We start from the raw sequence: 18,923 nt of genomic DNA, 5'->3' as shown, positions 1-18,923 counted from the left end.
AAATCCACACTAAATCCATCCATTATGAAGATACACTCGATCCCACAGGAAAAAGAGTCGCATTAAGCTTCTTAACAGGATAGTTAATGGAGGTTATTAGTATGAGTCACTTAGATTTTATCCCACAGGGCAGGTATCCATAAATGGCTCTTGTGTGACCATTGTTCTGTAACTCAGAGACCTACATTTGATTATGTCTTGTTTGTGACTGCTTTTTGTACTAGCCTGGCAGAATTAAGTTGTTTGTCAGAGACTATGTGGCCGTCAGAGTCCAAGCTCTTGTCTGTAGGCCAGTGTCAATATTTGGTGACTCTTATTTTAGGCCACAGCTAGAAACTACGGTTGACGCTGGGGTGTGGTACCTTCAGGAGAGTCACAGATTCCTGAGCCAGGAGTATGTGAGTGGCAGGGGTGGCAGATCACCCAGGAGGTGCCCGTGTAGCCTGTAGGGTATGTAAGTCAACACAGGCCATTGCCTTCTGGGAGAGACACTGAATAGTAGGTGTAAGACACTGCAAAATGACTTGGATGGCAGCTGTCATGAAAATGGGTGAGCCCAGGATGAATGACGAATTTTCGTGCAGTCTGGGTAATTGTAGTTGAAGGTACCACAAAAATAACACAGAAGGACAAACACTCATAAAAGTCTCAATGACCTGTTGGGGATAGAACTGTGACAGGTCTGGGTTCAAACTTATGGGTTTTGCAGGACTTGGGACTATTTACCATGCTTAAATGTGGAAAGTTTTATTTTATTCTTTGATTTAAATAGACTGAATTCCCATGAGAATTATTTTTATGACCTCTGTGTGTTTGGTTTTTTAAAAAATATATGTATTTTTACATTTTTGTGGTTCAAATAATTTTAAGTAGAAAACCTTTCTTCCCTCTGGGAAGTTTTAAATAGACACAAAGATATTTTCCTCCTTGAGAAACTCAAACAGAAATGACACCTGCTAGAACGAAATAGGAAAATTTCCACCAGCCTTACCTTTTTAGTTGTGTGTGGTAGCGCCTCTCTGTAATGCCGGCCCTTGGGAAGTGAAGACAGGAAGTTCAGGGCCAGCCTGGACATCATAGCATGTTTCTGGCCTGCCTGGGCTACACGAGACCCTTTCTCAAAAAAAAAAAAGTTAACATTTTAGTCAAAGTAATATTCTTACTTGAATTGTGTGCAAACAATTTCTTTCTTACCTACCTTAAAAGAATTGCATTTTAAAGTAATGCTTATAAAATGCTAAATTATCAAATTAGACATCATACCTTTTAAAATATAAATTATTGACTTTAGTAATAGTCTGAAATGCAGTTTTAGCTTCGTCCTTTACTAGAGTTTCAAAGACGAAAAACTTATAAACATAATAAATAGACAAATAGACCTTCGAAAACGGCGTCAGAATATGTAAGAGGGGCAGGTATCATCTCTGCCAAGAGCCGAATGGAGAATATAAACTGACGATAGTTTTGCTAAAAAGTTTCATACAATGGACTGACTATAAGTTGCTAAATCTTACATATGCATATCCAGTCCCTCAGTTGAGCCAGCTAGCGAGCCCAGGTGGAGCAGCCTCGTCCCCACAGCACTTCCGCAGTGTTAGCTACCAGGAAGCCCTCTGCAGAACTCCAGAGCATGAGCTTGCCCTTGGCACTTGGCACCTCGTGTAAGCATTAGCTTAGCGTCCTGCAGGCATTGGCTTTCAGGTACACTGAACGTGAAAACCAATCCAGGCAGATTTGAGGTTGTAATGTGTTAGGGATTTCTGCAGAGAGGTTCCATTCCTGATAGATGTTTTCAAATTAATTTTCTGTTATGTTGTGATCCTGTGAGTTAGCTCTGGAAAATGAAGTCTTGGGGGGGGGGGTTAATAAAACTGTAGACCTTAAATTATATTGTTAATTTTTACATTGCTTCACATTTACTGAGCATTAAAAAGATGAACTTGTCTGATTAAGAGTCCAAATAACAGTCAGGCACAGTGGCGTACGCCTGTAATCCTAACACTCGGGGAGGCAAAGGCAGGTGGATCTCTGTGAGTTCAAGGCCAGCCTGGTCTACAAAGCGAGTCCAGGACAGCCAGGGCTACACAGAGAAACCCTGTCTTGAAAAACAAACAAAAAATAGATTCCATATTATAGAATATATCAAGTGTTAAGTATACTGAAAGCAGTGTGAGACATATTAGTGAAAACCAGATTATCAGAGATAATAATGAATTATCACACATGTCACTGAAATATTTAAATGTTATGATGGAAACTTTTATAAGTGTTTATGTTTATGCCTATGTCATTAATTTATATTAATTGTAACATTTGCACACTAACTTATGCTTTTTATTTTGGAGATAAGTTATTATCTCTTGTAATAAAAATATATCATATTTGTATTTCAGAATCAAATGTAGTTCATATGATGCAAGTTGGGAGGAAGTTCTCTGATGTGTTTCTCTCTCTCTCTCTCTCTCTCTCTCTCTCTCTCTCTCTCTCTGTGATTTCCTTTCTTAGTTTTTGTGCTTAAACTCTGAAACATGCATTTTAAGGCTTGCTTGTTTCTTCTCTAAACAGTTTTGATGTTGTATTTGCCGGTGGGCCTGAGGAAGTTCTAAAGAAGTTCCAAAAGTTAAATCACAAAATCGTCTTTGCAGCCGACGGGCTGCTGTGGCCAGACAAGAGGCTGGCAGACAAGTACCCCGTAGTGCACATTGGGAAACGCTACCTGAACTCCGGAGGTATGAACGGTGCTGCTGCAGAGAGGAGGTTTCGCAGCCTCGCAACCATGATCTTGCTAGGAAATATTCTTAAAGCTCGCACACACATTAGAGCTGATAAAACCTCCCCTGTGTCCTGTCATGTTCTATCTGTGTATCTAGGCAGGATGGATGTTCGAACTGCCATATTACAAGTGAGAATTCAAGTCTTCTCCTTATGGTTCATTGGGAGGTTTTGGGTCTAGGATATTAAGTTTAGTCAGTTTACTTTGAACAAGTTCATGTGTAGTCTGCAGTCACCCAGGTAAAAATATTCACTTGTTAATGTGGTCTGTTTTTTTTTATAAATATATTGCGCTAAATTACTTATTTTGACTTTTGTAGCCAAAATTTTAAGTAATGTCTGAGTGGACAGAAATGTTGCATTCTCTGTATGAATCACCACAAATTAAATCACAGTGGTCACCCACATTCCTGTAAAGATAAAAGAAAATTTGACCTTTGACGTGTTATGACTATGAGCATGTTACCCTTGAACTGAGATTAGTGTAAACACGTAGACAGAAGGCATAACCACATCGGATGGAGGTCATGCGTTCCGTGTGAGATGTATAGCTTTGGATTAGGATGTATTTTGTAGTCAATTAATTCTTTTTTCTTGGAAATGGCATGTACATGATATCCTGTGGTACACATACATCTCGACAGTAAAAAGCCACTGGGGGAAATAGAAGAGGGACTCATGGTGCCGTGCAAATGACAGATATTAGCAAGTAAGCTCTGTTCTCAGTCATCCTTTACAGGGAAGTACTTGGAGACAGAGCAGGGAAAAAAGCTTTTATCTACACTCAGGATTGTTAGAGAGAGGGCAGGGAGGGTAGGTGTGTGCAGTCAGAGTGGTTTCAGAGGCAGTCTGTGAGAGATATTTTAAAGAACATTCATCATGACTTAGTAAAAATGTATCATTTAGTCTTAAGCACACTAATAGAAAAAAGATAGATTCTGGATGCATATGAATGTAATTTTATTTCACTTATTTAGGGATATTTGGCCTTAGAAGAAGAGTAAAGAAAGAGTTGGTTTTTTTTTTTTTTTTTTAAAATAAGACAGTAATATAGAAGACTATTCATAAGAATTAAAAACACACTGCCATGCCGGAGAGATGAATGCTCAGTGCCTCTCCGAGGGTTCACAGCACCCACATCACATCAGATAGCTCACAGATCTGTAACTGCAGTTCAAGGGGGTCTGAGACCACCTTCCGGCCTCTGTGAGCACATGCACACACATGGCACACATACTTTTTTTTTTTTTTTAAGTATAGTCTGTGTGTGGTGAGATTATCTGTGGTGAGGCAGAGCAGCTGGCTGCATGTCTGAAACTTGGAGGGAAACGAAGAAGATGCTCCTGTTGCCTTTATAGACACAGGCCATTGGCAGATTCATTGCGCAGGCTTGAAGGCCAAGGGGAAACACTGCAATTTTAGACTTCCTTTTTCCAGACAATGACATATAAGACCTAGCCAGAAAAACAAACAGTCTAGCAGGCGCAGTAACAGTGGTTCAAGTAATGGAAGAAATTCCCCAAATTCCCTAGATAGAAAATTTCTTCCTGATTTTTGTAGTTGGTGACAACCCACATTCCTTGCCTACTCTGGAATCTTGGCACAGCAGGAGACATTTCTTTCGTTCAGAAGCAGCGGTTCCCTTTTCAGTGGGTCCAAGAACAGCAATTCACAAGGTCGAGGGTTATCTTACTCCGGCCCTTCCTCAGCCTTCCTTGGCAACCTTCGAAAGTTAGTTCTACCATCAGTATCTTGCTTTGTGCTGTCGTTGGTGTGTAATTGCTCCATTGTAGCCTACACAGAGATATGTCAGACCGTGTGTGACTTTTCAGTGCTGTCAGCTGTTGAGCAGAACTAACGTGGACATGCATTTTGGTCTTGGGCTCCTGAGCTCTGCTGTGTGTCTGTGTATTGCAGGCTTTATTGGCTATGCGCCGTACATCAACCGTTTGGTCCAGCTGTGGAATCTGCAGGACAATGATGACGATCAACTCTTCTACACTAAAGTTTACATCGACCCAGTCAAGAGGGTGAGGAACGGCTTGCAATTTCTCTTTCGTTGGTTCGGTTGCTTTGATTTTTATATTTTCCTCGACGAAGTGGTCAGAAGCAGAGGGTTTTAGGAAGCTGAGTTGTAAATTATTTTTGTTAACATCACAGTTGAAACACTACAAGTCAATGGAATAAGCATTTGGTGGTGACCTTGGTCTCCCTCCCTAGGCTGGATATGAGAACTCTCCATCTCTCAATGGCCAAGTCCAAACTGCCCAACTTGGGTTCATCAGAGAGGAAAAAAGTTGGTTTAAGACTTGTTATTTGAGCCAGGTGTGGTGGCAGACCCCTGTAATCCCAGCACTTGGGGAGGCAGAGGCAGGTGGATCTCTGTGAGTTTGAGGCCAGCCCGGTCTACAAAATTAGTCCAGGACAGCCAAGGCTACACAGAGTAAAAGACCTGTTATTTGCCACCATATTATGTGGGAAAACACGTCAAACTAGAAAATTCAGGGCCAGTCTCTACTAGTGTGCTTGCTCCCCTGCTGTGTCCTCACTGCCTGGCTTCTAAATATCAGAATGAGGCTAAGACAGGAAAGGTTTTGAGCCTGTAGACCAATGACAATACTAGACAATGATGTTAAGATGGAGCAGATGTCTATCTTTAAGACACAGTGTTCTATCAATAACACATAGACAAAATTTATGCTTCTTCAAATACAAATACTGAAGATCCAGGTACAGTTACAACTGAGTCTGCCATGGTCTTTATAGAGGCTTGTAAAATTCATTTAAGCTTTAATTCAGAGAAAAAGTAAGTATCATTTGAAAAAATGTAGTTAAATAACACAAAATAATGTTTTGTGCATCTTGTGTGAAGTATAAATATAATTGTAGTGTTTCTTGAATTGCACATTCTGCATCCTGTCACCAGGGAAGCAAGGTCTGGGGGAGTGTTCCACAGTGCTTGCACCTACAGTACAAGTGTGCAGCTACAGGATAGTGGTGTCTGTCTTAGACATCTGCAGATTCCCATTAATATATTGAACAAGTATTTTAAGCTATAAATTTCCCCAAAGACACATATATCAATATGACTGTGCTGTTGCGTATTTCTGTTGGAATTTTCATTTTTGCCCATTTCCCTATTTTTAGGAAGCTTTTAACATCACATTGGATCACAAATGCAAAATTTTCCAGGCCTTGAATGGAGCTACAGGTACAGATGCCCATGCTACTTTCTTATAGATGTGATTGCTTGTTTGTTTGTTTGTTTATGGATTTGGAGAGGATACTTTCTGTGCATTGAAAAATGTTATAGTTTGTGTTAGAAATCCATAGACCAATATATATCTGAAGTTAACAAAAACTTTTTTTTTAACGCAGATGAAGTTGTTTTAAAATTCGAAAATGGTAAAAGCAGAGTGAAGAATACATTTTATGAAACACTGCCAGTGGCAATTAATGGGAATGGGCCCACCAAAGTGAGTACCCCTGCCCTTTAGTTCATTGTCTGTTTCTCAGAGGTGGACTTTGGACCAACATAGGAAGGTCATCATCTTTTAAAAAAACTTAAGTCAAAAATTTAGTGTGAACAATTTATTTACACTGTCTTTTATGCAGTGGTAGGATCTGGTTTAAAATAACCAGGATTTTCCTTAGCAAGAGTATGATCTTTTAATATATAAGTAGATACTTCACTTGAGTGTTTACCGTTTTAGGAACAGTAAAGGTCAGGGGACAAATAAGGAGAGCAAACCTTACTCCCCTGATCGTTCAGAGACCTTAGAGTCACCTGCTTTGCACATGAAAAGAAGTAATTTCTTCAACTTTTTTGATTTATAATAAAATCACTTTAATTAAGGCCTCAAATTCATAGTGCTTACCACTTGTTGAATAATAGCTAGATGGGGCTGGGTTAGGTCCTCTGCAAACACAGATGACATCATGTTAGGAAGTACTTTGAAGAGGCCTCAGGGAAGTACTAGTACACAGTCCTCATGAGCCCAAGGCAGCCTCACCTTGCAAGCAACTTTCCACGACTTCCACAGTGGCCAAAAGAAACGCCTACAGTTGTTATGAGGAAAACAGACGCCCTGATGTGTGGGAATTGGGAGGGAGGATGGATAGTCTCTGCCACGGGATGACAAATAACAAGGCCACTTCCCATCAATAGGATTGTTTCTCAATATTATACTCATCCAGGGAACAAAGGGCAGAAGGTGGAAAGTTACAAAAATCCAATTTTAATTCTGAAAGCTGAAAGTTATAGCCGTTTGTGTTTTGCCCATTGGAACTACTGACTATTTCACATAGTCATACAGGGAATCTAGTCGACTAATTCATGGCATAAATATTAAAGTTTTCTGTTATTTCTAAGTGGGAAAGTTGTCATTCCTTATACATTGTGGAGATTTTTAATGTGTCTAATTATGTATTTCATGCTTTCTGGTTTTCATGTCCTTTAAAAGTAACATGTACTAAGGTGCCTGTTTTTACAAAACACGTCTTATTTTAATGCTCACTTTTGTTATTTGAGAGTCAGAAGTGCTTTCTGTGTCTGTTTTTGTTATGCATTTTAAATGCCACCATTGTCCCCTATCAGAGGGTGTTTCTGTGTAGTCCTTGGCTACTCTGGAATGCACCTTGTAGACCAGGCTGGCTGTGAACTCAAAGTGCCTCGGGAGTGCTGGATTAAAGGTGTGCTCTCCCATGCCTAGCCACACTGGCTCTTGAAATGTAATGATGAATGTCATGACCATGTGGTTCCTGACTTCTGAGTGAGCTCATCGTCCAATGCAAATGCCCTTGTAGTGCTTGTCCTTGTCTTAGGTTTATAGACATCTACAGCATCGTGGCAGCACAAAGGCTTTTGTGTCCTAATGCAGACTTTACTGGTGTCAGCAGCTTCTGATTGAAAGTTTCCATGCAGTGGAGATCCTCGGATTGAACCGTGGAAGGGCTCGAGAGAAATGCCTAGGAAAAAATCTCATGGGCACTTCGCTATGTGTTTTAACTTATATCTGTAAATACATTTGACTTTTTAAAACTATCTTACTTTTGACACGTTAAAAAATGGTTATATAAATGTAATGTGGATTCAAGGTGCATTCTCACAGTGGTAATGTTAGGCTACGATAGACACTGTGTGGTACTAAGATTGCAAAGCACGTAGTGACTTTGTTGCTTATATATCTAGAGCGTGTCTTCTGCAATGTTCCAATTTCGGAGAGTTTCAAGATAGTTTTAGGGCTCAAAGGGAATATTCATATGCATGCTTCTTCGTGAGCCATCTTACTTCCCTTACTGGTTACCCTTCAAGACATAAAATTACAGTTTTTGGAAATGAAATGGGTCCCAACAGATACTTAGAAGAGAGCGGCCATAAGTCAGGGAGGAGGCACCCTGTCATATGGGTAAACAGTCTGCACTTTAGCTTCTTCTTGGTTTGTGGATTGGATATTTTAATCCCCTGCCACATCAATGCTCTGAGCAGCACCCCAAAGCCTGGCCTACTGAAATGTCTCCAGTGTTGAATTAATGTTTATTCTTCTTACATTAATTAATGCAGTAAATTAGTAAGGCAGTAGTTCTCCAATGAAAGACACATAGAGACTGTGTTTTGTTTTGTTTTGTTTTGTTTTTTAAGCTGCAAGCATTATGCTGGGGAGATTCTGAGCTACTCTAATCCTGGTAGCTTTAAAACCCATATAAAAACCATTAATTTGCCAATCTGATGACTCCCACGGTAGCTTCTACTCCATCAGTCTCTCTGTGTCTGTCATTGGGGAACTAGCTGGTTAAAGAAAACTTCTGCCTTAATAATTTACTGTATTAATTAATGTAGGAAGTATAAACATTAATTCATCATATTGGCACCCGGGTGCCAATATGTTGTGGTTAATTTAGCAGTAGAGCCAAATAATGTTTATTATCAGGCCTGTAATTATTATTATGGCAGTATTTTCTAACCCTCTAGCAATCGATTAAGACACAGACACCTGTTACATTTTAAAGTAGCCTTGGTTAAGCTGGGGCAGGGCAGATATTAATCTCCTAAACTACATCCCATATTGGGATAGGTATCCCGTAACTTGCCCCAATCCCAGGCCATCTGCTTCTAATAATTTCTATCGAGCTGCCTCCCATCCATAATCCCAAATACTCTACATCTGGGCCAAATCTCCATCCAAGCCGGCCATGTGCTTCTTCCTGCCTAACCCATGGCTCCAGCCCCTTCTTCCTGCTTTTCTCCTTCTTCCCAAGACTCTCTCTGTGTCCCATAGCCTGGGAACCTTAGCCACGCCTATCTCATTTGTCCTGCCCAGGTGTGATGGCTCAAACAGGAATAAGTTCTTTAGGCCTGGTTACATAGCAACGGTCGGGTACATGGACGGCAAACAGTAACTAGCCCAAAACTTATCGGACCAACCTCCAACACTCCAGAAATAACTTAATGCCATTCGTGATCAAGTTTCCTCAGTATTTGTTTTGTGTGATGTGTTGGTAAGAGATCCCATTATCCCTGCCCCACGTACTGCAGGTGTCTCTGATGGGCATTTAATACATATATCTCATTGCACATGATTCATGGTGGTTTGTCTAAAATTGTCTTATTTGCTCCTTTCGTAGATTGCTTGTTTTGACTACTGTTACACTGGTCGTTTCTAGTACCGCTCCTTACATCAAATTATATCAAATAGTACAACCTGTATCTTTTATAACAACTTGGACACTTCTAGACATAGTTTGTGGCACTTAGTGATTCATTGTGTGAAGGAAGGGTTGACTAGTGTGTGTTGCTGTGATTAGCGGAATGTACCGGTGCAGACAGACTTCTGTGAAGCTATATAGTGAGTGAGCATCTGTGAGTATGTAGTGAGAACGCCTTTGTGGGTATGGACTACTTCTGTTCGTTTGTTTTTCCTGCATTTCCTAGATCCTCCTGAATTATTTCGGAAACTATGTTCCCAATTCATGGACACAGGAAAATGGCTGTGCTCTTTGTGACTTTGACACAATTGACTTGTCTACCGTAGATGTAAGTGGAATTTATTTGTATGAATTTGTATTAAAAATCTACATTGTCATAAAATGCAGTGACTCCGAAAAGGAGCAAATTGTTTTATAGTATCCATTGTAAATTAGATAATGGATTTATAATGTAAAAGTATAGAGACTGAGAAGACCTATAGACTTGTCCTTTTGAATTGTTTTGAAATCACTGACAGCTGAAAGTTAAATTTATTGGCCATGAGGAAATCGAGCACCTACAGCGTGCCATGGAAGGTAAAGCAGTGCAGGTAAAAATAAAGTCACTGGGGACATGTGTGACCACAGCACTTGTGGAATGGCAAGATCCCCAGGCACAGCACACTGGAACTCCCAAAATGAATGTTTGATTTCTCATTGCTGTGTGAAGGGAGGATAAAAAGTAAATTGTCTGTATTTAGTAACTTCTGAATAGAGCTCTATGTCACTTGAAAGCAAAGTGTGTGTGCTTTTTTTTTTTTTTTTTTTTTTTTTTTTTTTTTTTTGGCCAGACTTTTAAGCAACAAACTAAATGTTTCCTATCTGGAAAGTGAGCCAGAGCTCTTCTGAATGAGTCTGCCCCACAGAGATGTTTAAACGTTTGTCTTGATCATTTTTGCAGTTGTCCTCTGAAAGGAGAATCAATTCCTTCTGTTTGGATTTTTCCTTCTAATATAAACTTTATCGTTCAAAGATAAAATATTAGTATTGAGTTTTTTATTTAACATATAAACAATGGGGTTTTTTGCTTATAAATAAATTCATTCTTAACTCTGTTTGACTTAACTTACTAAAAATGTGCTAGAAAGGGAAAACAACTTACTCCTAAATATAATAAAAGTCTGTAGTTTCAAAATGTAGTGATCATGCAATGGGGACATAGAAATTAAATATTTATACGAGTTGAATCCCAGATACAGCGTATGTTTAGATATGGGCCATAGCAGTGTCCTATTGGGCACAATTAAATTTCTGTTACATTTTCATTTCTTTATGTTGTGCTTGTGCATGTGTTTGTGTGCACGCTAATGTGCACATTCTACCGCACTGTGGTGGTCAGAGTCAGCTTGGAAGCGTTTGTTCTCTGCTTTTACTGCGAGTCCTGTGGGCCATATGGACAGTCTTGGTGGCAAACAACTTTATGACCTGAGTCATCTTACTGGCCATATACATGCTACATTTTACATACATGTAGTGTTTAATAAATGTTTAGCTACTGTTACCAGTATTCTTTAAAAAAGATTAAAACAGAAATACGTAATGGCTCTAAATTTCCCCTCCAAGTTTCATTTGTGTGTGTATAAATGAGGGAAGGTGAGTGCCATTCATTAGGGCACTGAATGATCTACATAAGAGAAGAATGTGATCTACTCTTGACACTTTTCCTCCACTAAACTGAAAACTCCTGGTGGGTAGGAGTGCTGTTTCCAGTGTTTTGCATTTATTTAGACATCTGGTATTCACTGTTTGGGCGAGTGAACTGATAAAACATAATGCCCAGCCTCACTTACTTTTTGGCAAACAGATGTTCAGGTAATGGAGGGATTTGTGTGTGAAGAGATGGGGAGAAATAGCCAGTTCAACACAAAGCGTATGTGTGGTTAAAATACATCTGTATCTCTGGATCTTAGGAAACGGTGGTGAGCTTGTTCAACATGTCTGGGCTCCATGAAGACTTCTGATTCCAGTCCCATATATAGTAGTTCATTTGTATGTCATCGTGACCCCTCCTTAACTGTAACTTTTTCAAGCCAGGGGCTTCCATATTCTTTTGTAAAACTCCACCCCACACAAAGACTGCCATGGTCAATGTATAATCTAGATATTTTCATATAAAGAATAAAAGAAAGAAGCTGCACCTAGGCATGCTTACAGTGGATTTAAGAAAATGTGTAAAAATATTTGCATTAAGATAAAATATGAAATAATATGACAAAGGAAAGTAAGAACAACAAAAAAAAAGCCTATTAATGAGATTATCCTTCTCCTTCCACCCACTTTCTCTCTGTCTTCATCCCCAGCTGTAGGTAGGCTCTCTGCCAGTAAGGACTCCTGGCCTTGAACTCTAGTGTTTTTTATAGAATTTTTCAAAACAGCACTCAGCTATGAAGACATGTCTTTGAGAGCAGCCCTGAAGGAAATGGATCACTGAAGTAGGCTGATCATCCAATGAATAGGATAAGAACTTACTTTAAGTTATAAATGCAAGTTACAGGGAAAAGATGTGATTCGGTAAAATCACTTTGATTGGCTTCATAGATACTGACTTTCTGTGTTGGAGGACTATCAGTGGTTGATGCAAGTTTAGAAATAATGTTGAACTGAAAATCTAGTGTTGTGTTGTTGTTGTAGCTGTTGCTGCTGTTGTTTGTTTTCCTCCCCACTGTGGTATTGCTTTGATCTGAATAGGAGTTAAAGTCATACTGATCCCAATTTGCTTTTGTATTTGCTATAAAAAAAAAACAGGTCTATCCAAAGGTAACAGTAGGTGTTTTCATTGAACAACCAACCCCTTTTCTACCTCGCTTCCTGGACTTATTGTTAACACTGGATTATCCCAAAGATGCGCTTCAACTCTTTATTCATAATAAAGTAAGTATTTCAGTCATGAGCGGTGCAGGTGAGAATTCTTTTGAGGTGACTCCTCTTGTACTTAAAAACCAAGTGGAGGGTTTTACCTCCATCCTATGTAAAGATTGAATCGAATACTAGGCTGAGCCAGATGAAATTGACCATTTCTGTAGATTAAAATGGCTGAAGATTAGCCTTTGCTTGTCAACAAAGGATGTGTGGGAGAGCCAGTGTTTCTTTGCATTGGGTGACTTTGGGGCTTTGATGGCCATTGATGATTTTTCTAGTGATAACCTTCTGTCCATGTCGAGGTGGCATGCTCTTCACCAGAGGAATTAGATACTGTTTTTTTCCTGCGAGACATCCAGAGCCTCCCAAACATAATCTAAACATAGTCCTTCCTGCTAATTTGTGTTTTCTTTGCTTGAATGTTAGTTCTTACTCCGTTGATAGCTATGAAGCATGTTATTTTCTGCTTTTGTGGTAATAGGTTTTTAAAATTGTTATATTTTTGGATGTCTCATAATCATTTATTTTTCTGGGTACTATTTTAAAATTCCAGAAACCCATTTTCAGTAAGTTCAAAGAGTAAATAGACATTTGCTGTCCGAAGTAGATATTTAACACAACCTCTTTTACTTTTATGGTACTGGATTTTTTTGGTTTCCATTTTACCTGATTTTAAGTGGCCTTAAATTCCTAACAGCAGCTTTATCATTTGGGTTAAGGCTGTGTCATGCAGCCTTTTGTGAGAACTGACCTTACCGTGCTGTGACAGGACTTTTGAGAAGGCACAGTGAGATGTGCTGCATAAAAAGCTCCTCACAGTCAGGAGCTAGAGAGAGAATCCCCTGAACGTCAATATGGCAAATAATGCAGTGGTTTTACACCACCAGCTGCCTGTCTATCAGTATTGAATTTGTTGCATTCTTTACTATTTTTTTTTTAGCTAATAACAATTTTGTGTGTGGTCATTAACTACAGTCTGTGGCTTCCGTGCAGTCTGTTACATTTTATTTTGCACAATGAAACTGTTTATGTTCCTAACAGATTAATATCTATTATGTTTAATAGAGCCTTTTCCTGTTTTTTTTTAAATGGCAAATGTCTAATATTCTTAGGCAAGAAGATTTTTACCCCCTTCTATTTGAATCTTATTTTTAATGACCATGATCTAAGGGCTATTGTAGGACTTAAACAATTAGCAGATAGTGAAATAATTTTGAAGCAGCTTCTCTTTTTAGATATTGATATAAATCAATTTTATGTTCTTTGTATCATTTTTCAAGTGATAACTAAGTACAGTTTCTATAACTGAGTGACTGGCAATCATATAGTCCGCACTTTCAATTTGAAGCATTGTTTTTATGAATGATTTGGATTGTTTGTGTTCTCTCTAATATTTTTTCTACTTAAAATATGTTTCAGGAAGTTTATCACGAAAAGGACGTCAAAGCATTTGTTGACAAAGCTAAACATGAGATCAGTACTATAAAAATTGTAGGACCAGAAGAAAAACTAAGTCAAGCGGAAGCCAGAAACATGGGAATGTATGTTCAAATATTTTATACTGGCTTGTCATTGAGAAAAAAATCCCCCAAATTATTCTATTAAAGTTGCAAGGTTCCTGTTTCCATGTGTGCCACAGACATGCAGGAGTCTTTTCTGCATGGGTGTAGTTACGCAGGAGTAGCTGTAGACGTTTCTTATTTTTCTTTAAACCCGGTCAAAATATTTAACCTCTTTATGAATTAAACTTCAGCTTAAGATTGAAAGAAAATAACAATGAATATTATGGCCACAATAGCAAATGCCTTACATTTAAATTTACCATCAAAAAAGGCCATACAGTAAAGCTCCTGTAAGGAGTATGTGTGTTCCTATGTGGCGTCGCTAATACCATATACTCAGAGATGGCCGCTTGGGGTCTTTAATACTTCCAACAGAGTCCGTGTCAAACTCCGCTCAGAGAACAGGCATGTCTTCTGTGAATGCCAAGTTGATAATCCAGACAGCATTCTGAGAGCATCTCGTACTGCTGCTCAGCTCACAGCTAGCGGTTCTGCATGGGGAGGGCTTTTAGACTAGTCAGGAATGTCTGGACCTCAATCACTGGACAGCTCCCTGACTCCTCATTCAAGGCTTCCTCCCTCTGACTGCTATAAGTCCTTCCAATCAGCTGTCTTGCTTGGCAGCTACTATGAAAAAAAAATGTACTTAAGAGCAGAAGATGGCCAGTGAGGCCAGCTGTCTGTGTGGGAAGGTGAAGCAGGCAGGCAGAAGCCATAACCTGTGGAGAGTTCACAAGTCATCGTGGGATCAGCAGTGGTTCAGTCATCGGCATCCCTGCTGAAAACGCTGCATGCTCTACTGGAAATAGACTCCAGTCAGCATCTCCAGTGATGAGGCCGGACGTAACTGTCTTAAAAATCATGCTATGCAACCAAGTATAAAATATCAATACTCAGGGAGCTTTTAACTTCATCTCCACAATTTCTTTCAAATGATTTTTTTAGTGTTTAGGTTTGTAGTGCAGTGGTCTTAGCGTGTGTAAGGATGGGATTAATTCATCTCCATCATCATCTTCCACACACATATACTAACCAAAAAGAGGGGGGGAAAACCCCATCCAATCCCCTTTAAAAATCTGAATTATTGTAGATACAGTATTTCGTCTTGTGTGTCTATGTGTTTGCATGTAAAAAGTAATTTAAAATATAAATAAATTATTTCTCCCTTAAAGCATTTACAAGTTTCACAAATTCCCAGATGTTTCGTATGTGTGTATATAAATGTGTGCACCTATCACACGTGCAGACCCAGAGCAAGACATGAGGATATTGTCTGTCAATATCCACCTTATTCCTTTGAGACAGCATCTCTTACTTCCCGGGAGCTTGGCTAGAGGCCAGCCACTCCCAGCCATCCTTCTGCTGTGTCCCTGCAGTGCTGAGGTTACCAGCCTGCGACCTGCGTGTTGAACCACGCCCAGCTTTTTTTTACGTGGATTCAGGACAATAGGACTTTATGATTGCATAGCAAGCACTATTATGCACTGAGCCTTCCCCACGCCTCCTCAGTGCTTTTATGCCTTGAAATATTTAGTGACTTAAAATATATAGCTCACATGGCCTAAAGTTATAGTGATGTCTACCTATGGCTATACCTATGTACCCATGGATGTGTACCTATGTTGATGAATCAGGGATTTTTCAGTGTCAAGGCAGTTTGGGTTGAAAAATACATCAGAGCATCCCTACTTATGTTTGCTTTATGCTAATACTTCCAAGCAGGAAATTTTGTCTAATGCTTATTTTATTCTCCTTCTTAACATCAGGGATTTCTGCCGTCAGGATGACAAGTGTGATTACTACTTTAGTGTGGATGCAGATGTTGTTTTGACAAACCCGAGAACTTTAAAAATTCTGATTGAACAAAACAGGTACTAAGATTTAATGTGAGTTCATTAGTAATATGATAACCTCCCACATCTGTGTGGGCACACTACCTAACTGTGTAATAACTTGAGGTAAGTCACAGTCAACCATATCTGTCACTGCCAGTATTAAATAGTCTTAGAGACAGAAGTGCACTAAAAGTGGGTCTTCAATGATACTTGGTTGTGTTTTATTTAAAGCTAAGTGTAACATATTATTAATGTATTTGATACTAGCAAATTTTCTTATTTTTATCATTCATTGCTATTTATTTTATTTTTATTACATTTATTTATTTATTTATTTTACATTCCAATCGCTATCCCCTTCTTGCTCTCTACACAGCCCCACTCTCCCACCCTCTCCTCCCCTTTCCCCTGCCCTTCTTAGAAAAGGGGAGCTCCCCGTGCAAATATTTAAATATGGAGTTTCGTAGAATGCATCAGTTGTTTCATAGAGTTCTATTTCTAAGATAAGACATTTCAGATATTCTGACGGTTCCACAGCCAGCCACGGCTGTACGGAATGCCACTGAACCCCTGTTCTCACCGACTCGAATGGAAATGGAATAAAGACATAATGGACACAAAGGTCTTCATCCAGCTTGTTAGGCTACAGCTAGGACTGAATCTGTTGCTGGCCACTGCTCCTCGTAGCTCACGTTCGTACCGTTTGTGTGCTTTAACAGTTGTTTCCCACAGCAAAGAGAAGGCGTGGGAGATGAGACATTAGCATGATTTCACAATGTTAGGGAAATACACCAGAAGCTTGTTATACAGCGTTAACCCATCCTGTGGTATAAACAAAGGCCGTTAGATAGTCAGTTTGGAAGTTTTAGTCTTTGCTTCAAACCCGACTCATTAGATGTAATCTGTACGTGCAGATCTATTGTGTTCATCCATAGGGAGCTGCCCTAAGTCAACAGTTTAAATTTTATAGTTTCTCAAAATATTAAGGTTTTGATCGGTTGGCTTAAATAAGCAGATATGGGAGGTAATAAAGTTCTCTCGTTCATAAAAATAAATCTACAGAATACAGTAAGTTTTAAAGTTTGCTTTGTTAATTTCTCCACACTTTGACTTGGATGCAGTGTGTTATAACACATACAGACTTTCAGTAATATTTAAGTAACGTTCTAGTTTCATTTCTGCGGTTGTAAAAAATAACCTGAAAACCCCCCTCCAACTCAAAATAACTCAAGGAAGAAGACTTCTTTGACTAGAGGTACAGGCCATAGTCCATTGTTGTGGGGAAGTCAAGGTTGGAATTTAAATTACATCAACAGTCAAGTGCAGAGAGAGTATGGATCCTTGCTTGCTGCTCTCAGCTAGATTTCCTCTGCTGTGACTACCCAGGATCCCCTGCCTAGGGAATGGTGCTGCCCACAACAGGCAGGGTCCTCCTATATCAGTTAACAATTAACACATTCCACCCCATGGCATGCCCATTGGCCAACCTGACCTAGAAATTTTGTCATTAGAATTCTTCCTTGGTGATGCTAAGTTTTGCTAGGTTGAGAGTTAAAACTACCCAACACAGATGAGTTGATTTTAGGACACTTTGGGTAGTTCCTTAATGATTAGTTACTGCTGTCATACCAGACAGTTAGTTCATACCATATATTAAACATACAATCCACTAATATTAATCAAAGGTGTAAATGGTCTGAAAAATAAAATGTAATTCAAAAGGAACTCAGTTGCCTTTTTTTTTTTTTTTTTTAGTCCTTACCTCCTTATTGACTTGTAAAACAAACAGTTCCTACTTCCATGGATTCCTCAGTTACAAAAGTTTACGTTCCTGTAATTTCTGTGTTTGAGTCTGACGTTTCCATTAGAAACAGGCATATAACATGTATGAGATACCGAGGACTTGAGTGCAGGTTGGAGGTTCAGAAATAGGAGATGCAGCTTTGGAGCAGCTCTCAGCTCTCTGTTCCCCTTGTTTCTGCCACTTATTGGCTAGCTACAAATTTTTCTTTGTTATAAGAGAAGTCATCACGCCCAGATTATGTCCTCACACTTCCCATCCTTAAAAAGCACTGAGGCACACAGTAGACAAGCAGTGGTTTCTATGGCTGTCAGTATAATTCTTCAGGAGCAACGAGACTATAAATTATGAGTGGGGGTTTTTTCTGTCTATTTTTAAAAGTAATTTCTAATGATTTACTTATTTTTGTTTTATGTGAACTGTTGTGTTTTCCTGCATGGATGTCTGTATGAGGGGGTTGGATCCTCTGGAACTTGAGTTCTAGGCAGTTGTGAGCTTCCATGTGGGTGCTGGGAATTGAACCCCGGTCCTGTGGAAGAACAGACATTGCTCAGCACTTCTGAGCCTTCTTTCCACCCCATTTCTTCTTATTTTTTTTTTTAACTGTGAAAATACTTGATGTCAGTTCTAGACATTGTATCCTCACTTCCTGAATTCCTATACAGTGAATTTATGGCATTATGTATATTGCTATATTTATTATACAATACAAATCTACATGCTTCAGGCTGATGTTTGGTAAGTGGTTAAAAAAAATCTTGGTACACATGAAATATAATTTTCCTTAATGCGTATGTCTATAAGAGCTTGATCTGCATGTATGTCAGGTGCTTGACCTGTGTGTACATCTGGGTACCGCGTGTGTGTGTGTGTGTGTGTGTGTGTGTGTGTGTGTGTGTGTACCTGTTGCCTAGAGACCAGAAGAGGCTTTCAGAACCACTGGAGCTAAAGCTACAGAGGGTTGTAAGCTGACATGTGGGTGCAGGAAGCCAAACCTGGGACTTGTGCATAAGGAGCCAGTGCCGTTATCCACCAGGCAATTTCCCTAGCCTTGTTACATAATATTTTATGTATTTGTCTTATGTTTGTATGTGTATAAGAAAGAAGGCAACTTATATTCACAAGTATTGAACATTTTGAATTGGGATTCTTGGGGGGAGACCATCCACTCCGTAAGCATCTTAGAAGAATTATGAGAGCTCTCCTTAAGTTGTATGACACCTCTACAATAAAAAAAAAGAAACAGAGGAACTTTTTATTCATTTGGAAAATGTTGATATTATAAATAAGATTTCCCCAGGGAAAACCTGACATATTTCAAATTTGTCCTGTGTTTGTCTCAGGACCACT

The 18,923-nt window shown here is 39.2% G+C and overlaps 1 protein-coding gene across 4 annotated transcripts in view; it reads left to right on the top strand.

Annotated features, from left to right (window-relative positions):
• Positions 1-18,923, top strand: part of PLOD2 (procollagen-lysine,2-oxoglutarate 5-dioxygenase 2) — a 68,512-nt gene that overhangs the window by 38,220 nt on the left and 11,369 nt on the right. For all 4 annotated transcript variants that reach the window (XM_084753551.1, XM_084753552.1, XM_084753553.1 and 1 more), the window contains exons 4-11: positions 2,566-2,729; positions 4,690-4,802; positions 5,920-5,983; positions 6,151-6,248; positions 9,704-9,805; positions 12,262-12,387; positions 13,795-13,916; positions 15,704-15,808. In XM_084753551.1, the coding sequence (XP_084609677.1) occupies positions 2,566-2,729; positions 4,690-4,802; positions 5,920-5,983; positions 6,151-6,248; positions 9,704-9,805; positions 12,262-12,387; positions 13,795-13,916; positions 15,704-15,808 (894 nt within the window). The remainder of the gene's footprint in view (positions 1-2,565; positions 2,730-4,689; positions 4,803-5,919; positions 5,984-6,150; positions 6,249-9,703; positions 9,806-12,261; positions 12,388-13,794; positions 13,917-15,703; positions 15,809-18,923) is intronic.

This window comes from Acomys minous, assembly GCF_964271855.1.
Source record: "Acomys minous genome assembly, chromosome: 13".
Classification (NCBI taxonomy): Eukaryota; Metazoa; Chordata; class Mammalia; order Rodentia; family Muridae; genus Acomys; species Acomys minous.
This window is presented reverse-complemented; position numbering and strand designations above follow the sequence as displayed.